The sequence below is a fragment of the Cervus elaphus genome, chromosome 18 (assembly GCF_910594005.1).
Source record: "Cervus elaphus chromosome 18, mCerEla1.1, whole genome shotgun sequence".
Lineage (NCBI taxonomy): Eukaryota > Metazoa > Chordata > Mammalia > Artiodactyla > Cervidae > Cervus > Cervus elaphus.
In genome coordinates, this window is record NC_057832.1 from 114,725,849 (window position 1) to 114,752,943 (window position 27,095).

Genomic DNA, 27,095 nt, shown 5'->3' on the forward strand with positions numbered 1-27,095 from the left:
AGAGTCAGACATGCTAAGCAGCTGGGTACAGACAGACATAGGTGTTTACCACTAGGAAGTCATAGATGTGGGCTAACTCTTCTTTTCTATCTCTCTTTTGGTCATTCTCTTTTTTCTTGACCTTCCTCTTCTCTATAATCATGATTAGCTGTGACATCACAACACTTTAAAGAGAAATGATAAGACAATAAAAACATATGTTAATTCTAAGAGCTTTCTCCTTCCTTCTTTAAATCCATAATATTAATAAGAATTGACCATACAATTTGATATTCAAAGCATATGAATTTTTCTTCATATCCTATATTCAGTTAATTCCTGTCTGAAAGTAAATATTGCATTTTACTTTTCAAAGTTATGACATTTTTCTGGCGATGCTCATTTGAAATTATATTTTCCTTAAACTGTGAGATCATCAAGTAATGGCAGATTTTTTAAAGTAACCACTACATAAACTCTGAGTTGGATTTGTCAGAGCTGAAGCACTAAAATGCCATAGAAAAAGGTAATTTTTAATTGCAATTCTGGAAGAATATGTATTCTAGGTTATGTGATTCATACATATTAGACCATAATCAAATGAAAGCTAGTGTCCAGAAAGTGAAGAATGCAGTAAAGATTAAGATCAGATCTTATATTCTAAATATTACTTATTGGTTTAGTCATTTTCCTCCCAGTTTCCTAACCCTGATCATTGATTGCAAAAATGTTTTAAACATACATTAAGACCAACTTTTCACAACTTTCCATTCATATTAAAATAATAAATCATTAAACATGAATTGTTCCCTAAACCAATATCTTCAGAGAGTGTAATCCAAATAACACTAGCTGTCACACATTTCTCTTAGACCTTTAAAATAGACTGGAAATTTGAAAGCTACTTTTAGTTTATGCTATTTTCCTCAAACAGGCTTTCTTGCAATTAATATTTGATTATGATGGGAAGTATCTCACTGTGCCTAAGGCCAATTAGCATTGCCAAAGGCCCAGACTCCAGGTGATTTTCTGTACACCAGAGGCTTTCCTATAAGACTTGACCTCATTCTGTTCATCCTTACTAGAAAATGCATCCCAGACTAAGCGTATACATCCAGATACTCAATTCTTGGAGTATACCATCAGAGTGGCAAGTGAGACACATTTTTCTGGGAGAATTGACTGATGTCTGGGCACAGATGTACAACTCGATTCTGGGAAGTTGCACTCCAAAGGCCACACCTAGAAATACACCAATTGTTTCTCTACTTATTGAAAAGTCTTGAATTTTTTCATTGTTTCATTCAACAGTCACTTTAGGTGTGTGCGTGTATACTCCATCGTGCCTAACTCTTTGCAATCCCATGGATTACAGTTACCAACTTTGAGGACAAAGTGTTATCTGCTTACTCAGAGATAAAATCACAGTATCTAATACAATGTCCATAATAGTAAAAACTCAAAAAATAATAAGACATAAATGAATAATAAATATATTGCTTGTGAAGCAATAACTTGTTCCAATTATGGGGTCATGTTAATATAAAATGAGCCAATAATTTCTGTGGAAGAAGAAAACAGGACTTTGGCAATGGGAAACAGGGATCATCTATCATTTCATACTGTATATTACTTTACTTCCAAAATAATGCCCCTTGACCATCTTCTTTCCTCTCCATGTTTTTTCTTTCTGATAGTTTGGCCTATTTAGTTTTACTCTTCTCAAACTTTGATTGACCTTATATCAAACAGAAGAGACATTTTGTTTGATTATATACTATCTTTATTTGCAAAGACAATGTAATGCACATAAGATAGTCCATGTTTACCATATCTAATTGCCTTCTGGTGGAACTATCCTGAATCTACTGTTTGGCTTGTCAGTTTTACAGATTCTTGAAGGCTGACCAGGCCAAACAGGCTTAGTAGTTCCTACCTTCTCATTAATAGTTTTAATTGACGTCAATAAGAAACTTCTTAATGTTAATATCTAACAATTCAAAAGATAAACTGATGTGGAGAAGGTAGCATTAGAATCTAAAGAGTGTCTGATCCCAAAACAATTAAAGTCTTATTTCTTTAAGTATAATTATGAATCCCAATGTCCAGATCAAGTTAACAGAAATTTGAAACAAAAGTAGTTGCATTACAAAGAATGTGACATTGTTAACTTTCAAACATGGTGAAGTTCATTGAGCATCAATGAAGGCAGGTTCTTAGCTCACTCTGACATGAAACATATAGCACAGTGGTGGTTCAGGGTTACCTGTGTGTCATTAAAAAAGGATTTTGTTTGCTTTTACTCCTTGAGAGAAATGCTTTCAAACTGGTCAGAATGCTTTTTGGAGGATAAAGATACCCCCAGGTATGCTATTTTCTATTACAAAACAATTAAGTAGAAATCTACAGCCAGCTTTTTTAAATCAGTACCTTAAGAAACAGATTCAGTTCAAACCTGCTTGAGATAGATCCCCACTGAATAGCGTCCACTGAGATACTGAAATGGCAATATTTTCAACTGTTTTCACTTCTAATCTTCTGTTAAAACACTTGAACACGACTTCAGTGGCATTTAGTGCAACAGCTAAAATAGACATACATTGTTTAAAAACTGACTTTTGAAAAGTTGTGCTCCCTCATGTTTTTTTCCCTATAATGGGTTTCTTTGGGTTCTTACAAATGATTGACAACAGTTCTCTACTACAGCATCGTTGCAAGTGTTCATTGAAGTCTGACAGTCTGGAAATTAAAACAGAAAAGGAGCATTTTATAATCCATAAGAATGCCTTTCCTGTATCACTTTATAGGAGGCGAGTTTTACAGCATGAGGATGCAGTTTCCCATGTTTGTCATCTGTTGTGTGTCTTCATTTCCCAGATTGTACCCAATCTGCAGTTCTTACTAGGACAAAAACATCCCTTTAAATCAATAAGAAACAAAGCTCTAATAAAGAATGCTGAATCAGCCCCATCACCACCATACTAATTACGCAGCGAACACACTGTACTGTTTACAGTGGACCTTTCTGAGACCTAACCATAATATTAAACTCAGAGTCTATTCCAGGAGTAGCCAAGTCTCCATAAAATTTTTTATTTATCTTGAAAGGCGAATGCTTATTCATTGCGTAACACCCAAAGACATGGTTCCTCCTCTTTTTTCCTCCCTAAACATCGTTAGATAGTTAGATGACCAATAATTCTTAACGGTGTCAGTAAAGTCAGTGAAAGGATTGGTTCTGCAGAGACATAAGCATCCCAGTACTATTTGTAGACTGGCTGGAAGGAAACTGTATGGAGGATGGGGTGTGGAGAGGTGTGAGCTTGGGAGAAGAGCCTGAGATTTATTACTGAAACGATCTGAATGTGAGCAGAAAATCTGGGTCTCCCCAGATATTCGCAATTCTCAGTACTTGCAACGCATCCGACACCCTGAAGTAGTTATCCTTCTGCCCGCTTGTTTCAGTTTTGTGTTTGGGTCTGTTTGTGTGCGCGTTCGCCCGGATGGAGTTCTCCTGGCCGTAGCGTGGGTTGGGTGTACGTGTGCATATGTACCCAGGAGGAATTAATTACATATTGAAAACATCTGCATTAGCAGCGTCTGCAGCCCGCGCTGCTCCTGTCGGGATGCTCGGCTCCGTCCCTTGGTGTTAGGACCACTCGGAAGACCTGCCAGTCGGACGCCTGATTCTGGTTCCCTGGGGGGGCCGGAGCTCCCGGAGCCTGTACCATCTCTTGTCTGAAGGGGAGCAGAGGCGGCTGAGAGAAGGCGCCCGAGCGCAGGGGTGGTGTTTCCCGCAGCTGGGTTGGGGTGGGGGGGAGGCGAGGGGCCCAGGGTTGGAGCCGGGTTCCGCGATCACCCCACGAATTCCCAACTTCGGCCCCGCCTTCGGCCCGGGGTGGGGAAGAGGCGCGCGCCCCCCTCCTCGTCCCCCGCCCCAGCCGATGGACCGGGGCCCGTGGGCTCCTTCTCGCGGCTGTTTCCCCGGGAGGCGAGGGCAGGGCAGAAGGGCTGTGACAGCCAGAGGGGTACGGTAAGGAGGAGGAGGCGGCGGCGGTGAAGGAGGAGCCGGGGAGGGGCCTGGAGCCGCCGAGAGAGGGGAGGGCTTGCCCCCCAACACACACCGCCGCCCCCCGCCTCGCCCGCCGCCCCGCTTCCCTGGCGCTGCCGGCGGCGGCGGCGTCTCCAGCCCTCCGGCCGCCGCGGCTCCGCGGGGCAGATGCTGCCCCGCGCCGCGCCGCTCTGAGGCCGTGCGTGCGCCCGCCCGTGGCCGCGGGGCTGCGTGCTCCGTGCGCGCAAACACAGTCCCTGCATGAGAGCTGCCGGGCGCCCGGGAAGCCCTCCGAGTCCCGCTGCCCAGCGGCCGGCCGGGGAGCGCTCGCCCGCAGGGGCAGCATCAGCACCGCCGCCGTCCCCGCGCGCGCTCCCCGCGTCTCCTGCATCCTCCGTTCTTCTGATTTTCCGCCTCGTCCCCTGGTGATTTTTCTTTTTTTTTTTTTTTTCCCTGAGAAGGAGAGGGCGGGGTAGGAGTCCCCTCCTCCGTTCCTCCCCCCGCCTCCCGCTCCCCCCCCCCCACGCCTCCTTTTTTTTTTTCCCTTCTCGGTTTGAATTCTTTCCCCCTGACATTGGTTCGCAGAGCAAGAGGCGAGACAACACGCGCGGAGGGAAAAGGCAGGCTGCGATCGCCCTGCTGCTCCGGACTGGAGCCCGGAGCGGCTGAGCGCAGAAGAAGAAAGACGCAGGAGGGTCTTGGCTTTTTCCGTGGTGCCCGAGGACGGCCCATCGCCCTCCGAGAGACGGGCGGACGGACGGACGGCGTCTCTCCGCAGCGAGCCTTTGGAGTACCGCGAGCCGGGAGGCGAAGGATGCCCGGGGCTCGGGGAGCCCGCTGCGGGGCAGCGTTGTGGCTCGGGCTGCTCGGCGGCATCTTCTGCAGAGCCTGGACGGCTCCCGCCACGTCCCGTAAGTAGCCCTCCCGCCGCCTCGCTCTGCGCTGGAGCAGTTTCAGTGCCGCATTGATGTTCCACCCGCCCCGGGTACCAACTCCGAGGAGGTGCCTTCGCAGGTCTCGCCCTGCTGATGCGTGTGTGTGTGCGCGCGTGTGTGGTCTGTCACGCACTTGGCGGCAGCTGCAGCAGGGGAAAACTCCAAACCCCGCGCTCCCGGCTGCGGGGAGAGAGAGGGTGGTTGATGCTGGTGATGTTTCTGGAAAGTTGTTTGTGGTCATGGAGATGGGTTGGCGGCCGCTTGGTTAGAGTGGTACAGTGTCGGTGACGGCTTCTCAGGAGTTCTCTCTCCACTTCGGTGTGTTTGTGTAGACGGAGTTCATTGCTTTGAGCTTAGGTAGGTCAGGGAAAATGAAAAGTGAAACCGTGGCAAAAATAAGTTTATTTATGGTTTTAACTTTAAATGAGCGCGGCTTCGGGAGTGGGAAAGGAGCTTATTTTGAGCAGATTAGGCTTCTATGGACTTCTGCGTGTCACCCCCACCCCGAGTTAATGACCGTTTAGTACTTGTTTATTAAAATGGAACACAGTGAATCTAGTATTGTAACCGAAATCGCTTTAATTGCCTGGCAGTGGAGTGTAACGCAGTCTGGAACTTGGGACAGGCAATGGCAAATATCTCTAATGCAGTAGTGAACAGATTTCTTGAGAATTCTCTGAAAAAAATTATGCTCTTTAGTATGTTTATCTCTGTGTGTTTTAGCTAGCTTTTTCTGAAGAAGATTGTTCATTTGTTCGTGAGGTTAGAAAGAGTAGAAAGCAATGGAAGATTCCAGCCCATCTTCTGCATTGCTTTAGAAGTGCATATTGTGCATCTAGGGAGGAAATGCATGAGCGCTCCTTTGGTTCAGAAAGAGTTAAGCACTAGAAAGATTGCCTGTAGGAATCTTAGGATGATATTCATAAGAAATACTTGTTTCTGAAAATGAATAAGTTGTTAAAGAATCATCATGGAGATTTTAGATTTTGAAAAATAAGTGTTTTCCATGTAGGAAGAAAAGTTTAGTGTTTTCCAGAATTCATATGTGAAGTATCTCTATCAGATTCTAGGATTCATTAAAATATCTTCGTCCGTATGTTAATATTAATGCTCTTATTCCGGTGTGTAAATATTAATAAGAATAAACATTGAAAACTGACTTTATAAGTTGTGCTAAAAAATCTAAGTAATAGTATCATATGATGATCCAGAATTACTGTTTTGACAAATTTTCCCAATTACAGTATTTGATTCTCTTTCATTTCAAGATATCATTTCAAGATAGAGAAGCCACTAAATGGTAATCTAAGTTTGTAATGAACTTGAAAAAAAGTTTTAGTTTTTTCACAAAATAGATTAGACATAAAAATGTGATATGTTATTAATATTTAATGCCAGTTTTATAGATTTAAATATAACATGCAGCTTTAATGCTTGATATTAATATTTCCATAAATATGTAACTAGCTACTGAGAAAACTGTTCTGATGAAATTTCAGTTTCCATGTCAAGGTCTGGTTATATAGAACTAGTTGCCACTTTTCTCAGAAAATAAGCTCATTATACATGAAATTTATTGTGTTCACGGACTCAAGGCCCTCACATTCAGAGTTTTTCCTGAGTTCCGTATTTCATTTTTCTGTATACTTTAATTATAATGGATCCATCTGAAAAATTCATGTGTCAAGAATGGCTTACATACAGTCTTAAGGTTACTATATTTTAAGAACCAAGAAGTTGTCATTTCCGAAACACATTCTTAGTTCTTATAACTTAGAATTCAGCTACAGGGAAGAACAGAGACCATTACTTTTAAGATGGGTAATAGTTACGTTCAATTATTCAGGCTTATTTATTTAACTCTTTTTCCTCATTTTTAAAAAACTGTGTAATGGCTTAATTAATATGACATTTTCTTTCATTTGAATCTAAATTGTGGGACCAAACTCAGAGTTGCCCCCATTCTAGAAATGAATTAAACGTAAGAGTGATTTCAATTTTACTGATCAGAACGAGCTTCACATACTCAGTACTTTAAATCTATACTTCTACCCTTAATGAAAAGTTTTGTTTGTGTAATATATGCAGCTCTGAAGAAGTTTGAGAGTTAAATTCTTAATACTAAAAACACCGAAAGGAGAGAAAAAATGGTTAACTACATGAATCTAAGATAATGAACAACTCAACCAGGAGAGGTCATCACAAGACAAAAAGTAGCCTGAAAATCTAAAAGTAATGTTTTTATTTGGTACCCATTTAAAAAAATATGATGACTCTGCTAAAACTTACAGTTCCCAAATAACTTTCTAATGTGATGGATATTTTTTGAAGATCTAGTTAATATTTTAAAATTTCATAACAGCATCGTTTCAGATATACCTTGGCTTCTGGCTTATTTCTTCTTCCCTGTTATTGAACTGTATGTATGAAGGCTGTTCCTGTTAATACTGCCTTTTTTATAACTAAACTAAAATAAACTTTAAAGAAGCTTATCTCTAGGATTAAGTAGAAATGGATTTTAATTTCTTGGCGGATAGTGGAAATGAGCTGCTGCTGAGCCAATGGAATCAGAGAGCCTTGCTTCTTGTAAATGTAAATGCACAGGGCACATATGTAAAGTTTAAGTTGAATATTTTACTCTTAGGGAGTTGCGTTTATTTGAACACATTTGAAAGACCCTGACAGTACAGTTCTAAATGATGAGAAGCTTGAGCTAGCATTTAGTGAATTTAGTTTATTCTCAAGATATACTAAATTTTGACTTAAACAGTGCTTTCTAATAAAAGTCGCTTTGCATTGTTTTATATAGCCATTGAACTATAATTTCACTGACTGTAGTATTTGAAAAGTGTGGGTTCAATTGATCAAATACTTTGTAGCAAACATGTTTTTACTTATATAAGCACAAATGTATATAAATATATATACATATGTTAAAATCCTTTAAATACATTTTATATAATATGTGTGATATATAACATATAGAGGTATACTATTATTTAATATACATAATACTATATATTTATTATATCTAAAATATATGTGTATTTATATGTTTTCTAACAAATCTCTCAAGGGGTTTAAGTTGCTTGCACATTTATAGATAGGTCTTTTCATGTGCAATTATTTCAAGTACCTAAATAGACAATATCAAAACAGTAGTAAATTTGTCTTTTTTCTCTCTTTTGTTCACATGCCAACCTTAAAATGGTATCTTTTAAATAGGTGAATTAAATGTAAAATATATAAGTAAACATGAAAGCAAATAATATTAGTTATACTGAGCTTGAACATAGTAATAAATTTGTCTTAAATGAATTTAATTTAAAAAGTGCTTTAGGTCAGTAAAACTCATTGATTGTTAAGAGGACGTACATTATTTATTTAATCCAAACTAATAAAAAGAAAAAATATTATTCACTCATTAGAGATAAATATATGATCCTGATTTCATTGTTCAGGAAATGGGGATCTTTGTCTAAATTTTCTCTTTTAAATCAATAAATGGAAAAAGTGAGTAAAAAAAAGCAATCCACAGATTCAATGTAGTTTTTATAAACTTTTAAACATACAACACATCGTCTTTAGACAAATAACATCAAAGGTGTTTGATGTGCATCATATATACTTTAAAATCACATTTCTAGTATTTTTGCTATTCTAATTGGCAGGACATTTCAAGGTCTATAACTTCTCTGAGATTTTAAATCACTTCCCTTAATTATGAGTTCTTCCAGAGAAAATCTTAATAAGTCTTTAAAAGTGAACTAGTAAGTCAGCTTGTTTGATGTATCCTTTTCATGATTGAAGCATTAAAAGAATTCAGTGTACCGCCCCTTGGCTTGCTTCTCTTTTTTAAAGTAGATTTTATTTGTTGTAAATGTGGTGAAGAATAAGGGGAGATTCTTACTTCAAATCCAGTGGGTGATTATCTTAAAAATATTAAACACGTAGAGAACCACTTCTGCATATTATCTCTGTAGTGATTGATTTTAATGGAATAAAGAAGCAAATGGGTAATTTCAAAGTTTTCCCGTATCTCATTGATTTGAGGAGTGTTTTAGTTTATCATTTATCACTGTGTGCTAAGTTAAACAATACAGTACATCATAATTTAAGCCTCAAAGTCTGCATTAAGGAACTAAAGGGAGTGCTATATTTATAATCAGTGTCTGAAGTTGAATGTTTGAGTGTTTCTAGATAAATACATATTATAAGATAAGTACGTTGTCGAAAACTAAGATACATTTCTATAATCATCTCCTATTTGGTCATGGAAGAAATTATGTGTTTAGTTTTTCCATGTTAATATGTAAGAATAATGATGAAGTGATCTTTGTATAGGCTTTAACTTTTCAAATGAGACTCATACAAGAGAATACTTCTCAATGGAATGATCAGTTAAAACTGCATCTTCCCATCTCCTGGGATCTTTAGAACCTGCCTATTTTAGTTCTGGCCAACTAAAGAGATTGTTGGTATTTGGAACTGCCCCCTCTTTCTCTGTCCTAATGTTTTATGTGGAGAAAACTGCACTTACAACCTTCTTAGCCTCTATCTCTGCTGTTCACTCATCCCACTCCAGGTTATGTGGAGTGACTTAACCTGCTAGGTGACTTTGGGAGAAGGACCTAGTTTAGCTGAGCCCCTCCACCTTCTTTCTTCCAGGTTTCCTACAAAAGGTGTAGTAGTTTCTACTAAAAGACATGCAAGAGTAGGCTATGCCTCTGCAGTAATTTCTGTGGTAATATGAGGAGTCTTATGATGTTCAGCTCTTCTTATGGGTAGAGGGCCTGTTTAATTTCAGAATTAATGTTAATGCATCCCATGTTGCCATGTAGTGAAGCACTTTTCTTCTGTATCTGCACTTATTACGTAAAGGGTGATATTTGCTCTCCATCTGTGACTTCTTTTTTAATCAAGAACTCAGAGACAGAAAGGAGTGATGTTTATTGTCCTTTATCAAGCCCCAACATATGAAAATTGCCAGTAATAAGCTTATTTAGCATTGAACTGTACGAACATTGTTAAAAACCATCAATGACTTAAGACTTATTTTTCCTCCTGGAGGTTGAGTTGGAGAATTGACTTACTGTAACTATGATCTCCAAGCCCCTCTATTCATTCCTTCTTTCATATGTGCATGGTCCTGTTAGTGATATTTATTTTAGAGAGACATTTAAAAGAAAACCATTTGTTTATCTGGGGTTAACATTACCATTTAAAACACACATCTTGGTTGTAGACTTTAGTAGCTCCGCATTCAATTCCATGCTGTCCATTTAAGCATCAGGTGAATTTGACATGCCTTGAGTTGGTCGTTACTTCCTATTCGTGTTCCTACTGCACAGTCATGAAGAGTTGGATGATTTGGATCAGTTATTCTACAAAAGAAACAGAAACATTTGGACTTTGAAGACAAAGTTTGACTGATTTCCTTGATTGTAAATTTCAAAAAAAGAGCTTGTTAAACTCTTACTTAGTTCATTTTTGGGGTAGACTATTCATAATAACAGCTTGAAGTAACTAAATTTTTTATAGCACTCCAGATTTTAAAACCTCCCCTGATAGTAGGAAATCTGGAAATAAAGATGTATTCATTGGCTCTGAGTTTGCTTCTGAAGAGATCACATTTTTGGTATACTATAAAAACGCTACAGAAATACAGGCAAGCTCCCGAGGGCTGTAGTCAACATTTTCCTTATGATTCACATTTGTTTGAAATACTCTCGTAAACATACATAGTGACATATTCTTTAATGTTTTTATATTTAGGAAGGAGGTATAACTAGTTCCTGAGAATATTTTGTACCAGGAAAAATGATCCCCAAAGATATATAAGGTTCTTCCTATTTCCACTTCACCCCTGCTTGGGTGCATAGTCTTACTTAATCAGTTTGTATCATAGAAGATGGTGAATGAAGGTTAACCCTGACTCTGTCTTGTGTGGTGCACCTACATTGGAATCAAGTTGTAGAAAATTTAATTAAATTCAGTAAGGATTTGCTCACTTCTATGCATTATATGTCATGTTGAAACAAAGTACATAAAAAGACAAATTTTGCCTTGACTCTTAATTTTCTCCTAGCCACTATAACAATGTCTGCTAAGTCATTCAATTATGATATTGTTTAAAAAGGAATGCACAGGTGAAGTAAGTACCTGTGCTCTGAATTAACAAAACAACTTATTCTGGGGTGAAATAGTACCATGCTTTGCCAAAGAATACATTTACCTGTAAGAATATTCTCTTAAAATGGAAGGTGCTTATCGTTACTTGTAAATCATGCAGACTCAAACAGTTATTGTGAACTAAGGTAAATTGTATATGGATTAAAATGCGTCACTCAACTCAATTTTACTAGGTAGTCATCTCTTACTTAATGGGAATCAAGTTATTAAGCAACCTTATAAAAGCAAATGTTTACTTCCATATCATATACTCAGTAGATGATATACATATTGTGCAAAATATGTGAACAGAAGGACTACATGAAAAAAAAGTCAGCCTAATTATGTAATGTGGCAAAATTTTAGCATACTTTAGAGATAAAATGTGTTTAAAATTTGGTAATTACACATGAATAATTACTTCATTAAATTACTTAATTGTTAATAAATTTAAGCTCGAAATTTATAGAATGCATGTGGTATATTTGAAACATTTTTGATTCAAGCAAAAATATATCTGGAAATCATTTATGAATATCAGTTTTTCAAACGATTAAATGAATATGTTATTAGTTTATTGATTTTAATGTCAGCTGATCTAAAAACATGTGATCCAGACTTTTTTTTCCTCCCTACACACTAAAATAGTGTGGCCACAATAAAATATAAGTTTGATGCCATCATCAAGATAGTACTGCTAACCTATTGTGGCATTTTTTTCTCAGTGAGTGTGAATATGGCCACAAAATCAAATCCTTCTGGACGCAATCCACCAGGCAACCACAGAAAATCTCATTAGATTTGATCTATAATATAAAACTTTATTTTTCACTTATGTAGGTTATCGTCCCTGGAGGTTTTTCAGCTGACTTTTGTTAATGAGAAACTATACTTGTTACTTAAATCACATGACTAATATTGAGAATGTTATCACGTGGAAAAAATACTTTTATGTCTGCTCTATACAGTAGAAGAAGTTGTTAATGGTGGTGATGAAATCTCCAAGAGTACAATTTCATCGTACGTCTTGCACGTCTGTAGTATATGTGAGATTTACTCAAGTGTCTTAACATAGGCATGTAGGTTTCTCCTGACTTGTTTAGAGCAGATTCTGGTGTTGTTGGCTATCTGGAGTATGGAAGTAAGAATAACCATTTAATTGTGTCAGTTGACAAAGATAATACTGTTAAAGATATCAATGTGTCATCATTGGGTATTTACATTGCTTCTGCTATCTCCTGCATTGGAAGGTGGGTTCTTTACCACTAGCGCCACCTAGACAGCCCCACAAACATAAACAGCCTCCTTCCTATTTATATACTGATGTGTTTGTGTGGAATTGATGTCAAAACTGGAATGCTTGTTCAACAAGTATATATCATTTCTCTAATAAATGTTTCCTGATTGAGTTCTAAAAACTTGCAACAATTGCCTTTTCAGCACCAATCAGTTGGTGTTCTTTTCCAGAACTCTAGGCATCAATAGAGATTATGATGCTTTAAATCTTTTTTCCAGTTGACATGAATACCGCTATTTGTTGATTGCATACTTCAGGTCAAGCCGTACTCTCTAGATGTATTGCTCTGCTGTGCTTAGTCGCTCAGTCATGTCTGAGTCTGTGATCCCGTGGGCTGTAGCCCCCCAGGCACCTCTGTCCGTGGGGATGCTCCAGGCAAGAATACAGGAGTGAGTCGCCATGCTCTTCTCCAGGGGATCTTCCCAACTCAGGGATCAAACCCAGGTCTCATGTATTAACTCACTTAATACAACAGTGCTCCAGCTTGCTGATAAGAAAGCTAAGGCAGAGAAGTAAAGTCGCTTTCCAGGCCACTTGTATGATCTGTCCACACAGTCTGTGCTCCTAACGATGGCACCACTGGCTAGGTGAAATATTTTGTCATTGATTTCCAGTTCTCTATAACTGAGTTTCAGCTTGCATCTAGGCAGTATTTTAAGGATTAATTATCTGCTTAAGTAGAGTTATAGGGAAAAAAAATACCTGTCGTCATAATGTTTCTATGTCAGTGATAACATTGAATGATAATAATGGAAACAATGTTATTTCTGTTTTAAACCTCTTCATAATAAACTGATTTTACAATGGAATTCTATCTTGTGAAACTATTTATTTAAAGGTTCGGAAAATATTTGTTAAAATGTTTTGTCAGATAGGAATAAAAGCTGTTTAAAACTGGTCTTCAGGAAATTTTGCAGTCTGTATCCACAACTGCAAATAGTATTGACATTACTAAAGGTTAAAAGTTGATACCTCTGTCATCTATAACCAGTGTTTTGAGAATGAATTTCAAATGATAATTAATCATAAAACTTTTCTTGGGAGTCTTGTCAGGAGGGAAACTTCTTTATCTTTTAATGGCTATGGGAAATTATTTGTCTCAAAAATATTTGTCAGTTCTGATGCTTAAATACCCCTTGTACCTATTCCTTTTTGTCCATCCCTGTGACCACAGTTCTAGTTAAGATTTCCAGCATTTCCATCCAGACATTAACTTAGCAGCCTCCTAGGATGTCTCCTTGCTGTTAATCATTCTGCTCTAGTTTACCATCGATACATATGCCAGAAATCTTTCCCCAAACAAATCTTCTCATGTGCTCCACTTCTCTGGCTCTTGTCTGTCCCTGTGATGTCATCTGCCCTAACCCAACGTTTGCCCTCCAGAGCCTTGCCATGCCGCAATCCTTGCAACTTCTTCAGTACAACATGCTGCTTCTAATCACATTTCTTTTATGCTGTCTAACTTTCTGTTCCCTCCTTCTGAAATGCCTTTTCCTATTTTGTGTATGCTGATTTTAGAAAAATCTAATACATGCCCCAAACCTGAGAACTTGGGAGCAGATTGGAGGTACCATCACCTCCCTGTGGTAATTTGGTCTAATTGCAGGCAAAATATCAGGAGGATAATAAGCAGTTCCTTTGCTATTTGGACTTATAAGGGGTAGACCAATGACAGATAATACAAGTTATCTTAAATTATCTACTATTAGAGTGAGAAATTACCCAAATTGCTGACACTTGTCATGCAGTGATAAGCACAGATACTTGTTTATCATTATTTATACATGAATATTAATCTGTCACTTTAAGGGAAAGAAAGAAACGATGCTGTGTCAGCTCTATGACATCTCAAACCCTTTTGCTACATGGCTGTATTTTATAGCATTTTCTATATTTCAGTTAAGCCATATCGTTGGTCAGACTCATTAAAAGAGAAGCATGATTGCCCTTTTCAAAACATGCTGTTTCAAAGAAATACCTGTAATCTGCATGTGAATTGAAGACAGATGTCAACAAAATAATTATTGTGCCTAACAGGTACTTTAAAGAGAGTGCCTAAGTTGTCAAAAAATCTTGTAAATGATAGAGTAGTTGCAGAGAAACTTGATAATTGCATATATTTAGTGTATATTATCCAGCATATTAGTTGATATTGTCGAAGTTGCTGTGGGATATTCAGTGAATTTCATTTTGATCTTTAACATAACAAGAATATTCTTTGATGAATACAAAAAATAATCACTTATATTCTATGTTTGTTTATATTTTGAATTAACTCTTCTTGTCCCTACATTTGAAACTTTGTACATGCTGCACCTCATCCTTAAATATCCTCCAGCCTTGCCTTTTCAAAGTCTGCCATCCAGCTAAACCTGTTTAAAAACTTCTAAGCTTTACAATGATTCTCCAGCACTACTTGCTGATAATACAAGTGACTCCTGTTTAACCCCTGGTCTGCATGGGCACAGCCTACGTTTTGTTCTTAGATTAATACATATGAGTGTGCCATTGTATCAAAAGAGCTAGACTTCAGTGTATACCTTTTACCATATACGGCACTGTACTAGTTGCATTGAATTATCATATAAAATTAGACAGCTCTATTTGGAAATACTCAAAGCATATATTGAGGGTGCTCAAAAAATTAAAAACTCACAGATTTCACATTTATACCGTTTTACTTTTATCAAGTTATCCCATATACTAACATACAATCTACATTTTCATAAATCCATGCCGTTAGTTCTAGCTGGGCTTTAAAGTAATAACAGCTTAGTATCTTCTCTATAGTCTATTGCTGTAAAGTATTTGAAGACAGATATCATGAAGTCTGATTAAATTTTAAGACACTATTTTGTAGATGGCTAATTAACATATCAAAGATTAATATAGCTATTAAAAGAAAACATTGTGATTTATATTTATTTATATCCCTCAAATGACCTATAACATTTCTGGGTATGTAAACATAAATAAATATAATCTATTTGAATTGATAGATGAGTTCTATATATAAATTATGCAAATATCTAGATTGTAATGTCATGTAAAGTTTCTTTTATCAGTTCTACTGATATTTCTATAGCTAAATGCAATGTAATCAGTAGTATAATTTTAATACAATATCAGTTACAATAAAGCTTATCTGTAAGTAATAATTCTTGTCTTGTAAATACTGCCTTAAAACTGACCCATCTGTATGAATCACAACAATAACCAAAACAAAATATAACAGACTATTAAAAGTAATTTTAAAGCCTAATTTGCATCTTTTTTTTTTTTGTCCAAACTGAAAGGCAACAGTCTTGATTTTCAGTTTATTGTCTGTTCTTTGCCCAAAGTATATTAGGAAAATATTACTGCAATTCGAGTAGTCTTCATATCATGGAAACATGTTTTAATGTTACATAATTATTGTATACAGTGATCTGAAGCATTTCAGTTTTACAGAAAGTATATCATTAACCAAAACGTAAGTTTTGAAATTTAAAATGCATCATTACTGCACATTTTTAGATGTGAAAAAATTAGAGTAATACATCCAAATTTAAAAGAGATTTCAAATCTTGTAAATAAAAATGACACGTTCTTCTATTAAATTGACATGAATGGAGCTTTTTGTAAGAGGCTTTCAGATCTGTTGTTTGCTCATTTTATATGTCTATAATTATAGTATTTAGAGCATCTCATACTGTGTTTGTTTCTACGTATTGAACTTTCAAATGACAAATGTACTAATGGTGGAGCCAAAGACAAATTGTGCTAGCAGCTGAATTACTGGCCTGCTGAAGTTGCCTGTGACAATGTTGCCTGAAGAATAATTAAAAAATAACTACTCAGAAACATGCATGAAGATTAGCTTGTTTTGGAAAATTAGTGACCTAGGTCTTGACCTAAAATTATTTCTCATTATTTTATTTGTTATACTCTTAATAATCTTTCATGTAACAAATTCAGTTTATAAACTGAATGTTTATAAGCTGAACATGCTAATCTTAGTGGGAAAGATTAATAATAATGTAATACCACTTGAGTCAGTGATGACATGCAACCATCTCATCCTCTGTTGCCCCCTCCTCCTCCTGCCTTCAGTCTTTCCCAGCATCAGGGTCTTTTCCAGTGAATTGGCTGTTTGCATCAGGTGGCCAAAATATTGGGGCTTCACTTTCAGTGTCAGTCCTTCCAATGGACTATTCAGGGTTGATTTCCTTTAGGATTGACTGGTTTGACCTCTGTGCTATCCCAGGGACTCTCGAGAGTCTCCTCCAGCTCCATGCTTCTGTAAGTCACACATTTTATTTGTTTCTTTATCTCTCATTTCAAAATTGTTTTCACTATCCTTTTTTGTAATGTTCAACCTTAGCAACTTACCTCAAGTCTCTTTTATTTACTAGGTATGTTAGAATTTCAATTAAAATTGCTCAGTCATCTCAGTTACTCCAGAGGCAAGTTCAACAGTGAGTGATTAACCAGATCCTCTCTGTTACAACATTTTAGTTGGAACCTAAAGAATGAGAAGGAACTACATAAGGAAAGAGAAGAGGAGAAGTGTTCCAAGCAGAAGAGAACAACTATGCAGTCACCACATTGGCCAAGTTTGGACCTTCCTCTGATTGGGATGTAGCTCATGACTTTGAAATAAGTCTTTTGTAAAACAGATGAGAAAAAATAAAGTTTTGCAAGAGTAAATAATACTGCCTGATAGTTTTTCAACAAATAGAAGGGGACTACATTTTTGCTGGACAAAATATAGAGAATAAGCATGTATTATCTTTAGTAAGAGAATAATGTTTTACCAGTATTGTTAAAAATAAGCATTAAGAAACAAGGCTATGGTTTTTCAGTGGTCATGAATGGATGTGAGAGTTGGACTATAAAGAAAACTGAGCCCTGAAAAATTGATGCTTTTGAACTGTGTCATTCGAGATGACTCTTGAGAGTCCCTTGGACTGCAAGGAGATCCAACCAGTCCATCCTAAAGGAGATCAATCCTGGGTGTTCATTGGAAGGACTGATGTTGAAGCTGAAACTCCAGTAGTTTGGCCACCTGATGCGAAGAGCTGACTCATTTGAAAAGACCCTGATGCTGGGAAAGATTGAGGGTAGGAGAAGGGGACAACCAAGGATGAGATGGTTGGATGGCATCACCGACTCAATGGACATGGGTTTGGGTGGACGCTGGGATTTGGTGATGGACAGGGAGGCCTGGCATGCTGCGGTTCAAGGGGTCACAAAGAGTCGGACACAACTGAGCGACTGAACTGAACTGAAAAAACCTTACAATCTATGAATAAACTTGACTATCAGCCAAGTCAATTAATTTATGACAACCAAGAATATACAGTGGGGAAATTATAGTCTCGTCAGTAAATGGTGTTTGGGAAACTGGACAGCTGTATGCAAAAGGATGAAACTGGGCCGCTATCTTACACCGTACGCAAAAATCAACTCCAAATGAGTTAAAGACTTGAATGTGCCACCTGAAACTATAAGAGTCCTACAAGAAAATGTAAGTCATAAGCTCCTTGACTTTGGTCTTGGTGATGAGTTTTTAGATCTGACACGAAAAGCAAAGTAAGGAAGTAGGATGACATCAAACTAAAAAGATTTGTCATAACCAAGGAACCCATCAGCACAGTGAAAAGGCAACGTCCAGAATGGAAGAAAGTATTTGAAAATCCTATGCAGTATTTCCTCTTTATCCACGGTTTCTCTTTCCAAGGTTTCGCTTAACTGAGGTCAGCTGCAATCTGAAAATATTAAATGGAAAATTCCAAAATAAGCAAGTGGTAAGTTTTAAATAGTGCACCATTCTGAGTAGCTTGGTGAACTTTCATGCCTTCCAGCTCTGTCCCGCCCAGGACATGAATCATTCCTTTGTCCAGAACTTCCTCCCCTTGAAATACTAAGTAGCCAACCTCGCTATCAGATTGACTGTCCCGATTTCAGTTTGCAGCACTGATTATGGCAGTGCTTGTGTTCAAGTTACTGAGGTTGCTAAGACCTATATTAAGACCGAGTCTTCTATACGTACAGAATTGTACCGAAGGAAAAGGAAATATATGCTGGTTTTTATGCTGGACCTCGAGTTGCAAAAGTTACGGACCCTCTGTTACAGTATATTGTTATAATTGTCTATTATTAGTTGCTATGCCTTATTTATAAATTAAAGCTTAGGTATGTATGTATATATAGGTAAAAAACAGTATGTATAGGGTTGGTACTATCTATGGTTTTAGGCATCCACCTGAAATCTTAGAATGTATTCCCTGCAGATTAGTGGGGGTCTACTGTTTTCAGTAAGGGGTTAATATTCAAATATATAAAGAACTCATGCAGCTCAAGAGCAAAAAAAGCAAATCATCTAATTAAGACTGGACAGAGGATCTGAATATTTTCTTGAAGAAGACAGAGAGCCGGAAAGCACATGAAAAGATGCTCAGCAACAGTAATCAGGGAAATGCAAATCAAGAGGACAAGGAGCTATCCCCTCACACCTGTTAGGATGATAGTTCTCGAAAAGATAAGAGCTAAGGTGTTGGTGAGGAAGCGAAGAAAAGATAACCTTTGTGCGCTGTTGGTAGGAGTGTAAATCTGTGCATTTACTATGGAAAACATTATGGGTGTTCTTAAAAAAATTAAAAATTGTGTTACTGTACAATTTAGAAATTTTACTTCTGAATATTTACCTGAAGAGAATGAAAAGACTAATGTGAAAAGACATATGCCCTGCAGTATTATTTATAATAACCAAGATATGGAATCAACCAGAGTGTTCATTGAAAGGAGAGTGGATAAAGAAGATATATTAATATATCACATATATAGTAGAATATTACTTAGCCATAAAAAGACTGAAATCTTGCCTTTTTGCCACACAGGATAGGACCTAACGGATATTATGCTAAGTGTGATAAGTCAGAGAAAGAGAAATACCATATGATCTCACTTATATGTGAAACCTAAAAATCAATATATTAATCAATCAAGCACATGGTTACAGAAACTAGATTGGTGGTGGCCAGGAGGGGAGTTGTGGGCATAGGCAGAATGGTGAGGGTGATCAAAAGGTACACACTTCCAGTTATAGAATGAATAAATCATGGGGATGTGATGTACATGGTGACCATAGTTAATAACATGGTATTACATATTTGAAAGTTGCTAAGAGGGTAAAATTTTAAAGTATTCATTACAAGAAAAAAGATTGTAACTCTGTGGTGATGAAGGTTACCTAGATTTGTTGTGGTAAGTGTTTCACAGTATTTACAAATATCTAACCATTGTGTTGTACACCTGAAACTCATACAGTCTTATGTGTCAATTATACCTAATTTTTTGTAAAGAAAGAGAACATCTTACACTCTATGAATGAGCTACACTATCATCCAAGTTGGGTGTCTGGAATAAAAAGCATATACATTTCTACACATAGACTATTACATAAATTACTGCACAGAGAATATTCTGCATAGATTTGGGTGTAGGGTGGATGGGGATAAGGTGTGTCTCTTCATTGCCATTAAAAAAGATATGCCATTTTCTAAATATTTTGGAAAACCTGATCTGTTTCTGTTTTGCCTTGCTTTGTTTTTTTGTAGTTTTTAGCTGATTATGTGAATGAAAAGTAGTTGAAATCTATTTTGGTTTTAATCTGAAACAGCAAATTTTGCTAGGTGAATGTCACTGAAGTAAACAAAAATCAGAATAATCTATGTGAATGTTTTATGTCTGTATGTATGCAATTTATTTATGTATGTATTATGTATGTATGTATGTTCATTTATTCACCACCCATGAATCTTAGCTTCAAGGGGTCTTCTCTGTGTCAGGGTTCATAACTCTGTTGTTATCCGTGGCAAGATTCTCTATTGTCAAAGCTGAATTTCTTAAATATGTGAAATAATATCCTTAAATATGTGAAATAATATCCTTTACTATGAAAGGATATCTCATCCTAGAATCTCCTAAAATAAAGATTACTGTCATATAATGTTCTATAGTCATTGCTGAAAATTATTTTTCTACTGGACCCCTGCTCAAATGTTTTGACATTAATTTGGTGAACATGTGAATTTTTTTTAAAGAATTTACATATTATTTTGGAAAAGTATCTGTTAATGCTTATTAACACAGACTTTCATGTAAGAAAGGCTGGATTTGGTTGTTAGTTCTGTTCCTCAGTGACCATGGACAAATTGTCTAAAATTTGAGCCTCAGATTTCTGATATTTAAAAGATGAAATAATAATGGTACCTTCACGAAAAGCTTGCTATAAGGATGAAGTACAAGATGTATAGTGAGTGGCACATGATGATAGATTAATTTCAATAATTTGTTATTTTTAATGCATTTGATATTTATTGTACAATGTTTATAAATGCTAGACTATGTAGATATTGCAAAATTATGTGTAATTGTCTCAGACATTTGTTTCATAATTTAGTTGGGAAGCTGACACTTACATTTGGAATAATTAGCAATGGTAAGACCAATATATTATTTAATTTTCATGTAATACCACATGTAAATGGTCAACAAGGGAGGTAATATCTCATTTTCTTAATGAAAGAATTAATTGAAGGAAATCATGCATATATCATCTATATTAATTGAATTTATAATTTGTTATAGGAGGCAATATAAGTGGAGCTATACACACAGCGATGTTAGTATTTAAAAGTCATTTATTTTAAAAGTATACTCTTGTTAAAAAGGGAGAAATTACTCAAGCAGTATAAAATAATTAATCTATTTAGGAGAGCCCATTTTACAGTGTAGTAGGTATTCCATTACCTTACTCACAAATGTGTCTGAAAACCCACAACATTTGCAAATTAGAGAGCTTGTGGGCATGAGGAACATATCCAAAAGCATAAACATTTTTACTGTAACTTGTCAGCCATATGGGCAGATGGTATAAAGCTTGTTTTCTGAAATGTGATGGAAAGTATAAAAAGAAATTTGACAATTTTTTTCATTTCTGAATTTGACTATCCAAATAGCTAGAAAACTGGGAAATCAGTGGTATTATTTTAAGACCCTGAAAATCAGTGCCCAGGATTTTTGGAGGTTCAGCATTTAGCTGAAATTGTTTATAACATGTTTTTATTATTAATGGAAACATCTGAGTGTCTATTAAAAATAGATCACTGTGGTAAGCTCTGGGGATTATGAAAACTTTGGAGACAGCGTCTCTGTCCTGAAGGGTTTTATAATCTCTATGAAGGTAGAAGAAACTTACAGTTAAACTTTTTAAATAAGCAGCTTTGCCTATACTAAAAGCTATGTAATTTCTTTGCCAAGACCCAGGCCAAATTAACAATTATATTTTTCTACATTAAGGTATGAATTGAAATGATAGGATCATAAAACTGATGGAGAGAGTTAGTCACTAGAAAATTATACTGTGAGACGTATTCTGAGACCCTGTCAATATTTCCTAGTGAATATGTCAGTATTTCTCTGTGACTCAGGTGAGCCCTGAGGCCATGACTGGTCCCTGCCTTGCAGCCAGCCTGAGTCAGGCCAGGTGATGGCGTTTATCATTTTCTGTCTGACAGTGGTGGAGTATGTATGTTAGATATTTATTTTTTCAATTTCCAACTTCCTGGCCTTAGGATATCATCAACCATCTTGGAAAATATTTTCTCCTTCCCTTCCTCAAATTTTGAATACTCTTTTCAGCAAAAAGAGGTGGACTTATCATTTAATTTATAGAAACAGGAGGATGAAGGAGAGAGTGAAAAAGATCAACAGTCTCCTTTTACCTCCGGGAAATTTAAAGCAAGTCCGGAGTTACCGCTCATGGTTTTTTATTACCTGTGTGTCTCCTTTTCTTCTGCCTACTCCCATCAAACAGGAAGATAGATAAGTTGAGGTGGAAGGAAACTGGGTTATAGTAGTGAAAGAAAAATCACTGATCTTCATCTGTCTGGTAATAAAAATGAGCAATAAGAGAAAATATTCATGAGTGTTTTGTATCAAATGACTTGTTCTTTCTCACCAGACACCAGGATATTAGGTGTAAAGAAGTTAAATCCTGCATTCTCTTTGAAAATTAAATTCATTATTTAATATATTGACACAAAACACATTTAAATCTGAAAGAAATCAAGGACAGTTGAAAAACAGTACATCCAGAGTTGAGGAAGGGGTGGAAATGTGAAGTGAACTAAGTGCTTTAACATACAGTTATATGGATACAATTTTCAGAAATGTGTATCAGTTTTTATAATTACATTCTATTTAGTAGGTATTGCCTAAATGATTTTAATATCAAAAGGAATATTTGTTTCATTATGCAAAAATATTATCTTGTTCCTGGACAATATTGTCTACAGGAGAGATCATTCCAGACTCAGAAACATCAGTACTAATATTTGCAGTAACTCAATGATACTTAGCTTAGAGAATTTAGGTAAGGAGAGAAGTAACTTTGATGATTTAATACATGGATGTAGATGATTGAAGCAACACTTATTCATTGAATAAGAGGCAAGTTCCTAAATAATATGTTTTCAAAATGTGTTGTTTATAGCTGACTTTGAAGAAGTATATAATATTGAAAATAATTGTGATATACTTTCACATAATAGTATCTTATTGATATTTTAACTCAATAGTTATTTTTAGTGTGATTAATGGTAATATGCCTCATATTTTTAAGTATGAATACATCCCCCTGGCATTACTGTGCTATATACTTCAAAAATTTTCTCATTTTAGTAAGATTTAGTTGATTGCTCTATACTTTGGGAAGATAATGGTTGAGTTTATTAAAGATGTATGCATTTTACATAAAGGCTATGTGTACATAAATGCTAGCAAGTCAAAGGATTGTTAGAAAATGTATCTTGTATTCTTATTACATTTGATTCCATACAAATTGCTTTTAAGGAATGTAATATTAATAGAAGGTTATTTCAGAATTCGAATAATACACCAATTCCACAGAGGGCAATATAGAACTTGATCTGTTTTTATACTGTTAGTGTCTTTGCAGCTTAACTTTTCAATGTTGACCATACATCAAAGGGCTTCACTTTTGACATAAAATAAAGCACAACCTGCAAGTGCTGGATGACTGTGTGTCTGAAACAAACCCAAGTAGTGTCTAATCACAAGTTATAATCTTTATCTCAGATTTTAGTCTGTGCAAAAAAATGCTTTTAAGCAGATGATTGGTTTACTTAAAATACTGGCCTGCACGAGGTTATACATGGGTGCTTGTTGGGCATTGAGGACTCGGCAGCACTGGCCGTTACTGGAGCTGGTGTTGAGGAATTTGATGTAAAAGAAGGAACTTGAGAAAGTAGCACTTCTTACCTGTTTAGATGCACATGAACCACTCGGCAGACTTGGATATAGTTGGCCTGGGGTGGGACCTAAGATGTGGCATTTCTAACAGGCTCCCCTCCCATGTGATACCGAAGCTGAGTAGTCCGTGAACAACATGTTGAGTAGCAAGGTTTTGAACTTGAAATCTGTAATGAAGGATGCTGTAACAACCTTCTCACCTATTCTGGAATTAAGAAGCACACCTAAATGGGGAAAATTGGAAAAAATGTGCATTCATTATGTCACATTATTAAATATTTTTTGTGTGTGTTAATAGAAGGTACACTTGTAGTCAATGATACAGTTTGGGGGTAAAACATGCAAAAAGTATAGGTAAGTGGGTTAGTTGGATAGTCTTGCTCAGTTTTGTAACCTCTCTAAATTTTAGTTTTACATTTATAACTTTAAAGAATTGAACTAGATTACCTCTAGAGCCCATTACAATTTTTAAAAATATGTAATTCTAGTTTCCAAAGTTAAAGCAGAGTGGAGTGTCTTTCCAAACCTCAGTCTTACTTTTGTCTCTAACAGGAGCTTGGGGGTAGAATCTCAAGGCTCTTATAAAGTTTAAATGGTATTATTCATTTAAAATGCTTAACAAATTGCTTTACCAAGGGCAAATGGTAAACTAATGTTACATATTAGTAATATTATTGCAAAGTTTAGGAAGATCAAATCCTAGAAAGTGAAGTAACTTGTTTCAGGTCTCGGAGATTTCCAGAGACATGCTAAATAAAACTATAGTAACAAAGTAGCTGTGTAGTTGATAATATACTAGAGATAATCATGCTTTCTAAGTAAAGCTGTTCATTATAAACAGATTATCACAAAGGAAGAAAGAATGTATGCCTTTTTCTGTTAAAACTGGTAGAATCCTACCAAATTTAATCTAATCTCAATTGCCAGAATACTTCCCTCATGTTTGATAAAATGTGCGTATGTACTTTTTTGTTCTAATATTTAATAAAGATATTGTTTACTGGTATGCAAACAACTCCAAGTGATGTCATGCTTGTAAAGCACATATTCATCTGCTGACATGCAATTATTATTACTTTATATTATTTCAACTTTATAAATATAGAAATACTTTTCTATGTGAATAGATGTATAGAAAAACAATAAGATTGATCAAGGTGTTCTGTGTCCTTCATAATACTAATTGAGTGTGATTTTTACATTGTGGACAACCAAGAATTACTATATAGGGTATGATGGATGCCTACCAATAGTCTAGATATCCTTCCATAAATTATGTGGGATTTATGCCAATATGGTGAGTCTTTCCATTTAAAAACAACAATCAGGGTCAGTCTTTCCTGTGTAATTGACTTACAGGGGACCACAAAGCATTGTTATGAACATATTTTATATCTTGTTACCCTCAGTATTGCTGAATGCCAGGAACTGATTACAGTGGGAAAGTTAGGGTCAGTGGGACCGTTGCTGGAAGTCTTGCATTTCAAAGTTCAGGGGACATTAGTGTGTTTCCCAGGAAGGGGTATTAAGAAGGGGCAGCTTGTGCTGTCCCAAGGGATTTCATTTCACAGAATTGTAAGTTCGCTTATTAATTTCTTTGGTCTGGTTTGGTTTAGTTCTTTCACAGGCAAAGTCTCCCAAGGAATGTTAATAATGCCCACCTGGGCTCTTTCTCTAAACTTGGGAGACGGTGGAAACTGTTGAGAGCCTCCCCCCACCCTGTTTATCCCCTCAATCTGCACTTGCCTTCAGTATCCAGTGGTTTGGTTTCCACTGTTGGGTGTTTGTTGGGTTACATGGCAGTGGTTTGCTTGAAATATCAAAATAGGGTCACTGCTCATGGTGAATTGACATACGTCTGAGCACAATGAGCAGGTGAAACATTTTCACACCAAGTTGGATGATTTGTGAAAACAATACATGGCTATTTCTCATATTGGGAGTTACAAGTGATTACTATAGGGGAAGAAAAACAAAAATCTTTCAAACCTTGAAATGGGGGAAATTTAAGATATAAGCCCAGTGACCTATACTGATGATCCAGATATGTTAATTATTTTTTAACTTCTCTTTGGACTTCTGTCGTGGAGCACCCTTTGTCAAATCTCATTAAAACAGAACTGATGCACTTCAGCAGTCTACAGTGAATATTGCATTTTGACTTGCCTGGAAACCTTATCTTTAGAACTAATTAGTAAATAATCAGTTACTATTTTTAATCAAGAAATTTCTCGAAAAGTATAATTTTAAGCATTCTGTTAGAGCCTAATATATACTTCTAGGGAAGGTAATGTATTATTTAAATACCCACTTACCTGCCACATGGAAGATAGGACTGTTTCATGCATTTTTAAGGGCATAGTGGGATATTTGTTTCTTTTGAAATATTGTTGGCACATTTTTTTTCTTTTTCCTCTTTTATCACACATAAAGAAACAGTACTTAATAGAAGAATATGAGTCTCTTGTTTATTCTTAATTTGACTATTAAAATATATTTAAAGATCTTCTTAAATTGTCACTAAGAGTCTGAAAAATGAAATAGATATGTAATTTTGTTAAAGCAAAGCCTCAAATTTCATAGAAACATTTGTGAGTTTTTTATGGAAAAAACATAATTTTTTTTGTATTGCGAACTTAGTAATTTGCCAAAGATAGGACCAAGGATACATTTTGTTAATGTCATATAATTACCAGTTAAATTAAAGAATTATAAGTAAAATTGAAATTAAAAAGTAAATTATAAAGATTAAGGGAGGGAAAAAACCACATTCTACCTAAATATATAATTATTTAAAGGATTACTGAAGGATTACCAAGCTATTTCTTCAAGAACATCATAATTAAATTAATAGTGAGAATTTTTTGCAGCTTATGCTTACATTTTCTTCAGTTAAATTTCCTTTTTAAAAAGTATATCTCTTGTAAATTATGAAACTAAAGCCAGATGTGTGGCATAATGTAAGAAAAGCCTCCTAAGAGAATAAACATTCTCAAGTTCTAAAACTGTAAAACTTTAGCTGTAAATTGATGACGAATGTCACACTGTCATTTTAGCATTTTTCTTCTGGGAATTCTATGAAGAAATAGGTGTGAAATGATATTTTCCAACTTTCTTTACTCTGTGAAAAATATAATGTATTTTGTGAACTGAATTTTGAAATGGTAAGAAAGGTCTGAAGAATGTAGAATTGTTGGTAGTCCACCATTGATTTACTAGATGTAGTCACATTTTTATCTCAAAAATTCTAATCACTTGACCTTTGCAGTTTATTGTTTTGTTTTTGTTAATACTGAGAGGTTGATATGTTACTGTGAGGTTTTCATACAAGTGATCTTTTAAT

The 27,095-nt window shown here is 36.1% G+C and overlaps 1 protein-coding gene across 1 annotated transcript in view; it reads left to right on the plus strand.

Moving 5' to 3' along the window:
• Positions 1-4,315: 4,315 nt before the first annotated feature.
• CNTNAP2 (contactin associated protein 2) overlaps positions 4,316-27,095 on the plus strand; it is a 2,205,784-nt gene continuing 2,183,004 nt past the window's right edge. The window contains exons 1-2 of the mRNA XM_043872451.1: positions 4,316-4,455; positions 4,616-4,941. Of these exons, the coding sequence (XP_043728386.1) occupies positions 4,845-4,941 (97 nt within the window). The 5' untranslated portion in view covers positions 4,316-4,455; positions 4,616-4,844. The remainder of the gene's footprint in view (positions 4,456-4,615; positions 4,942-27,095) is intronic.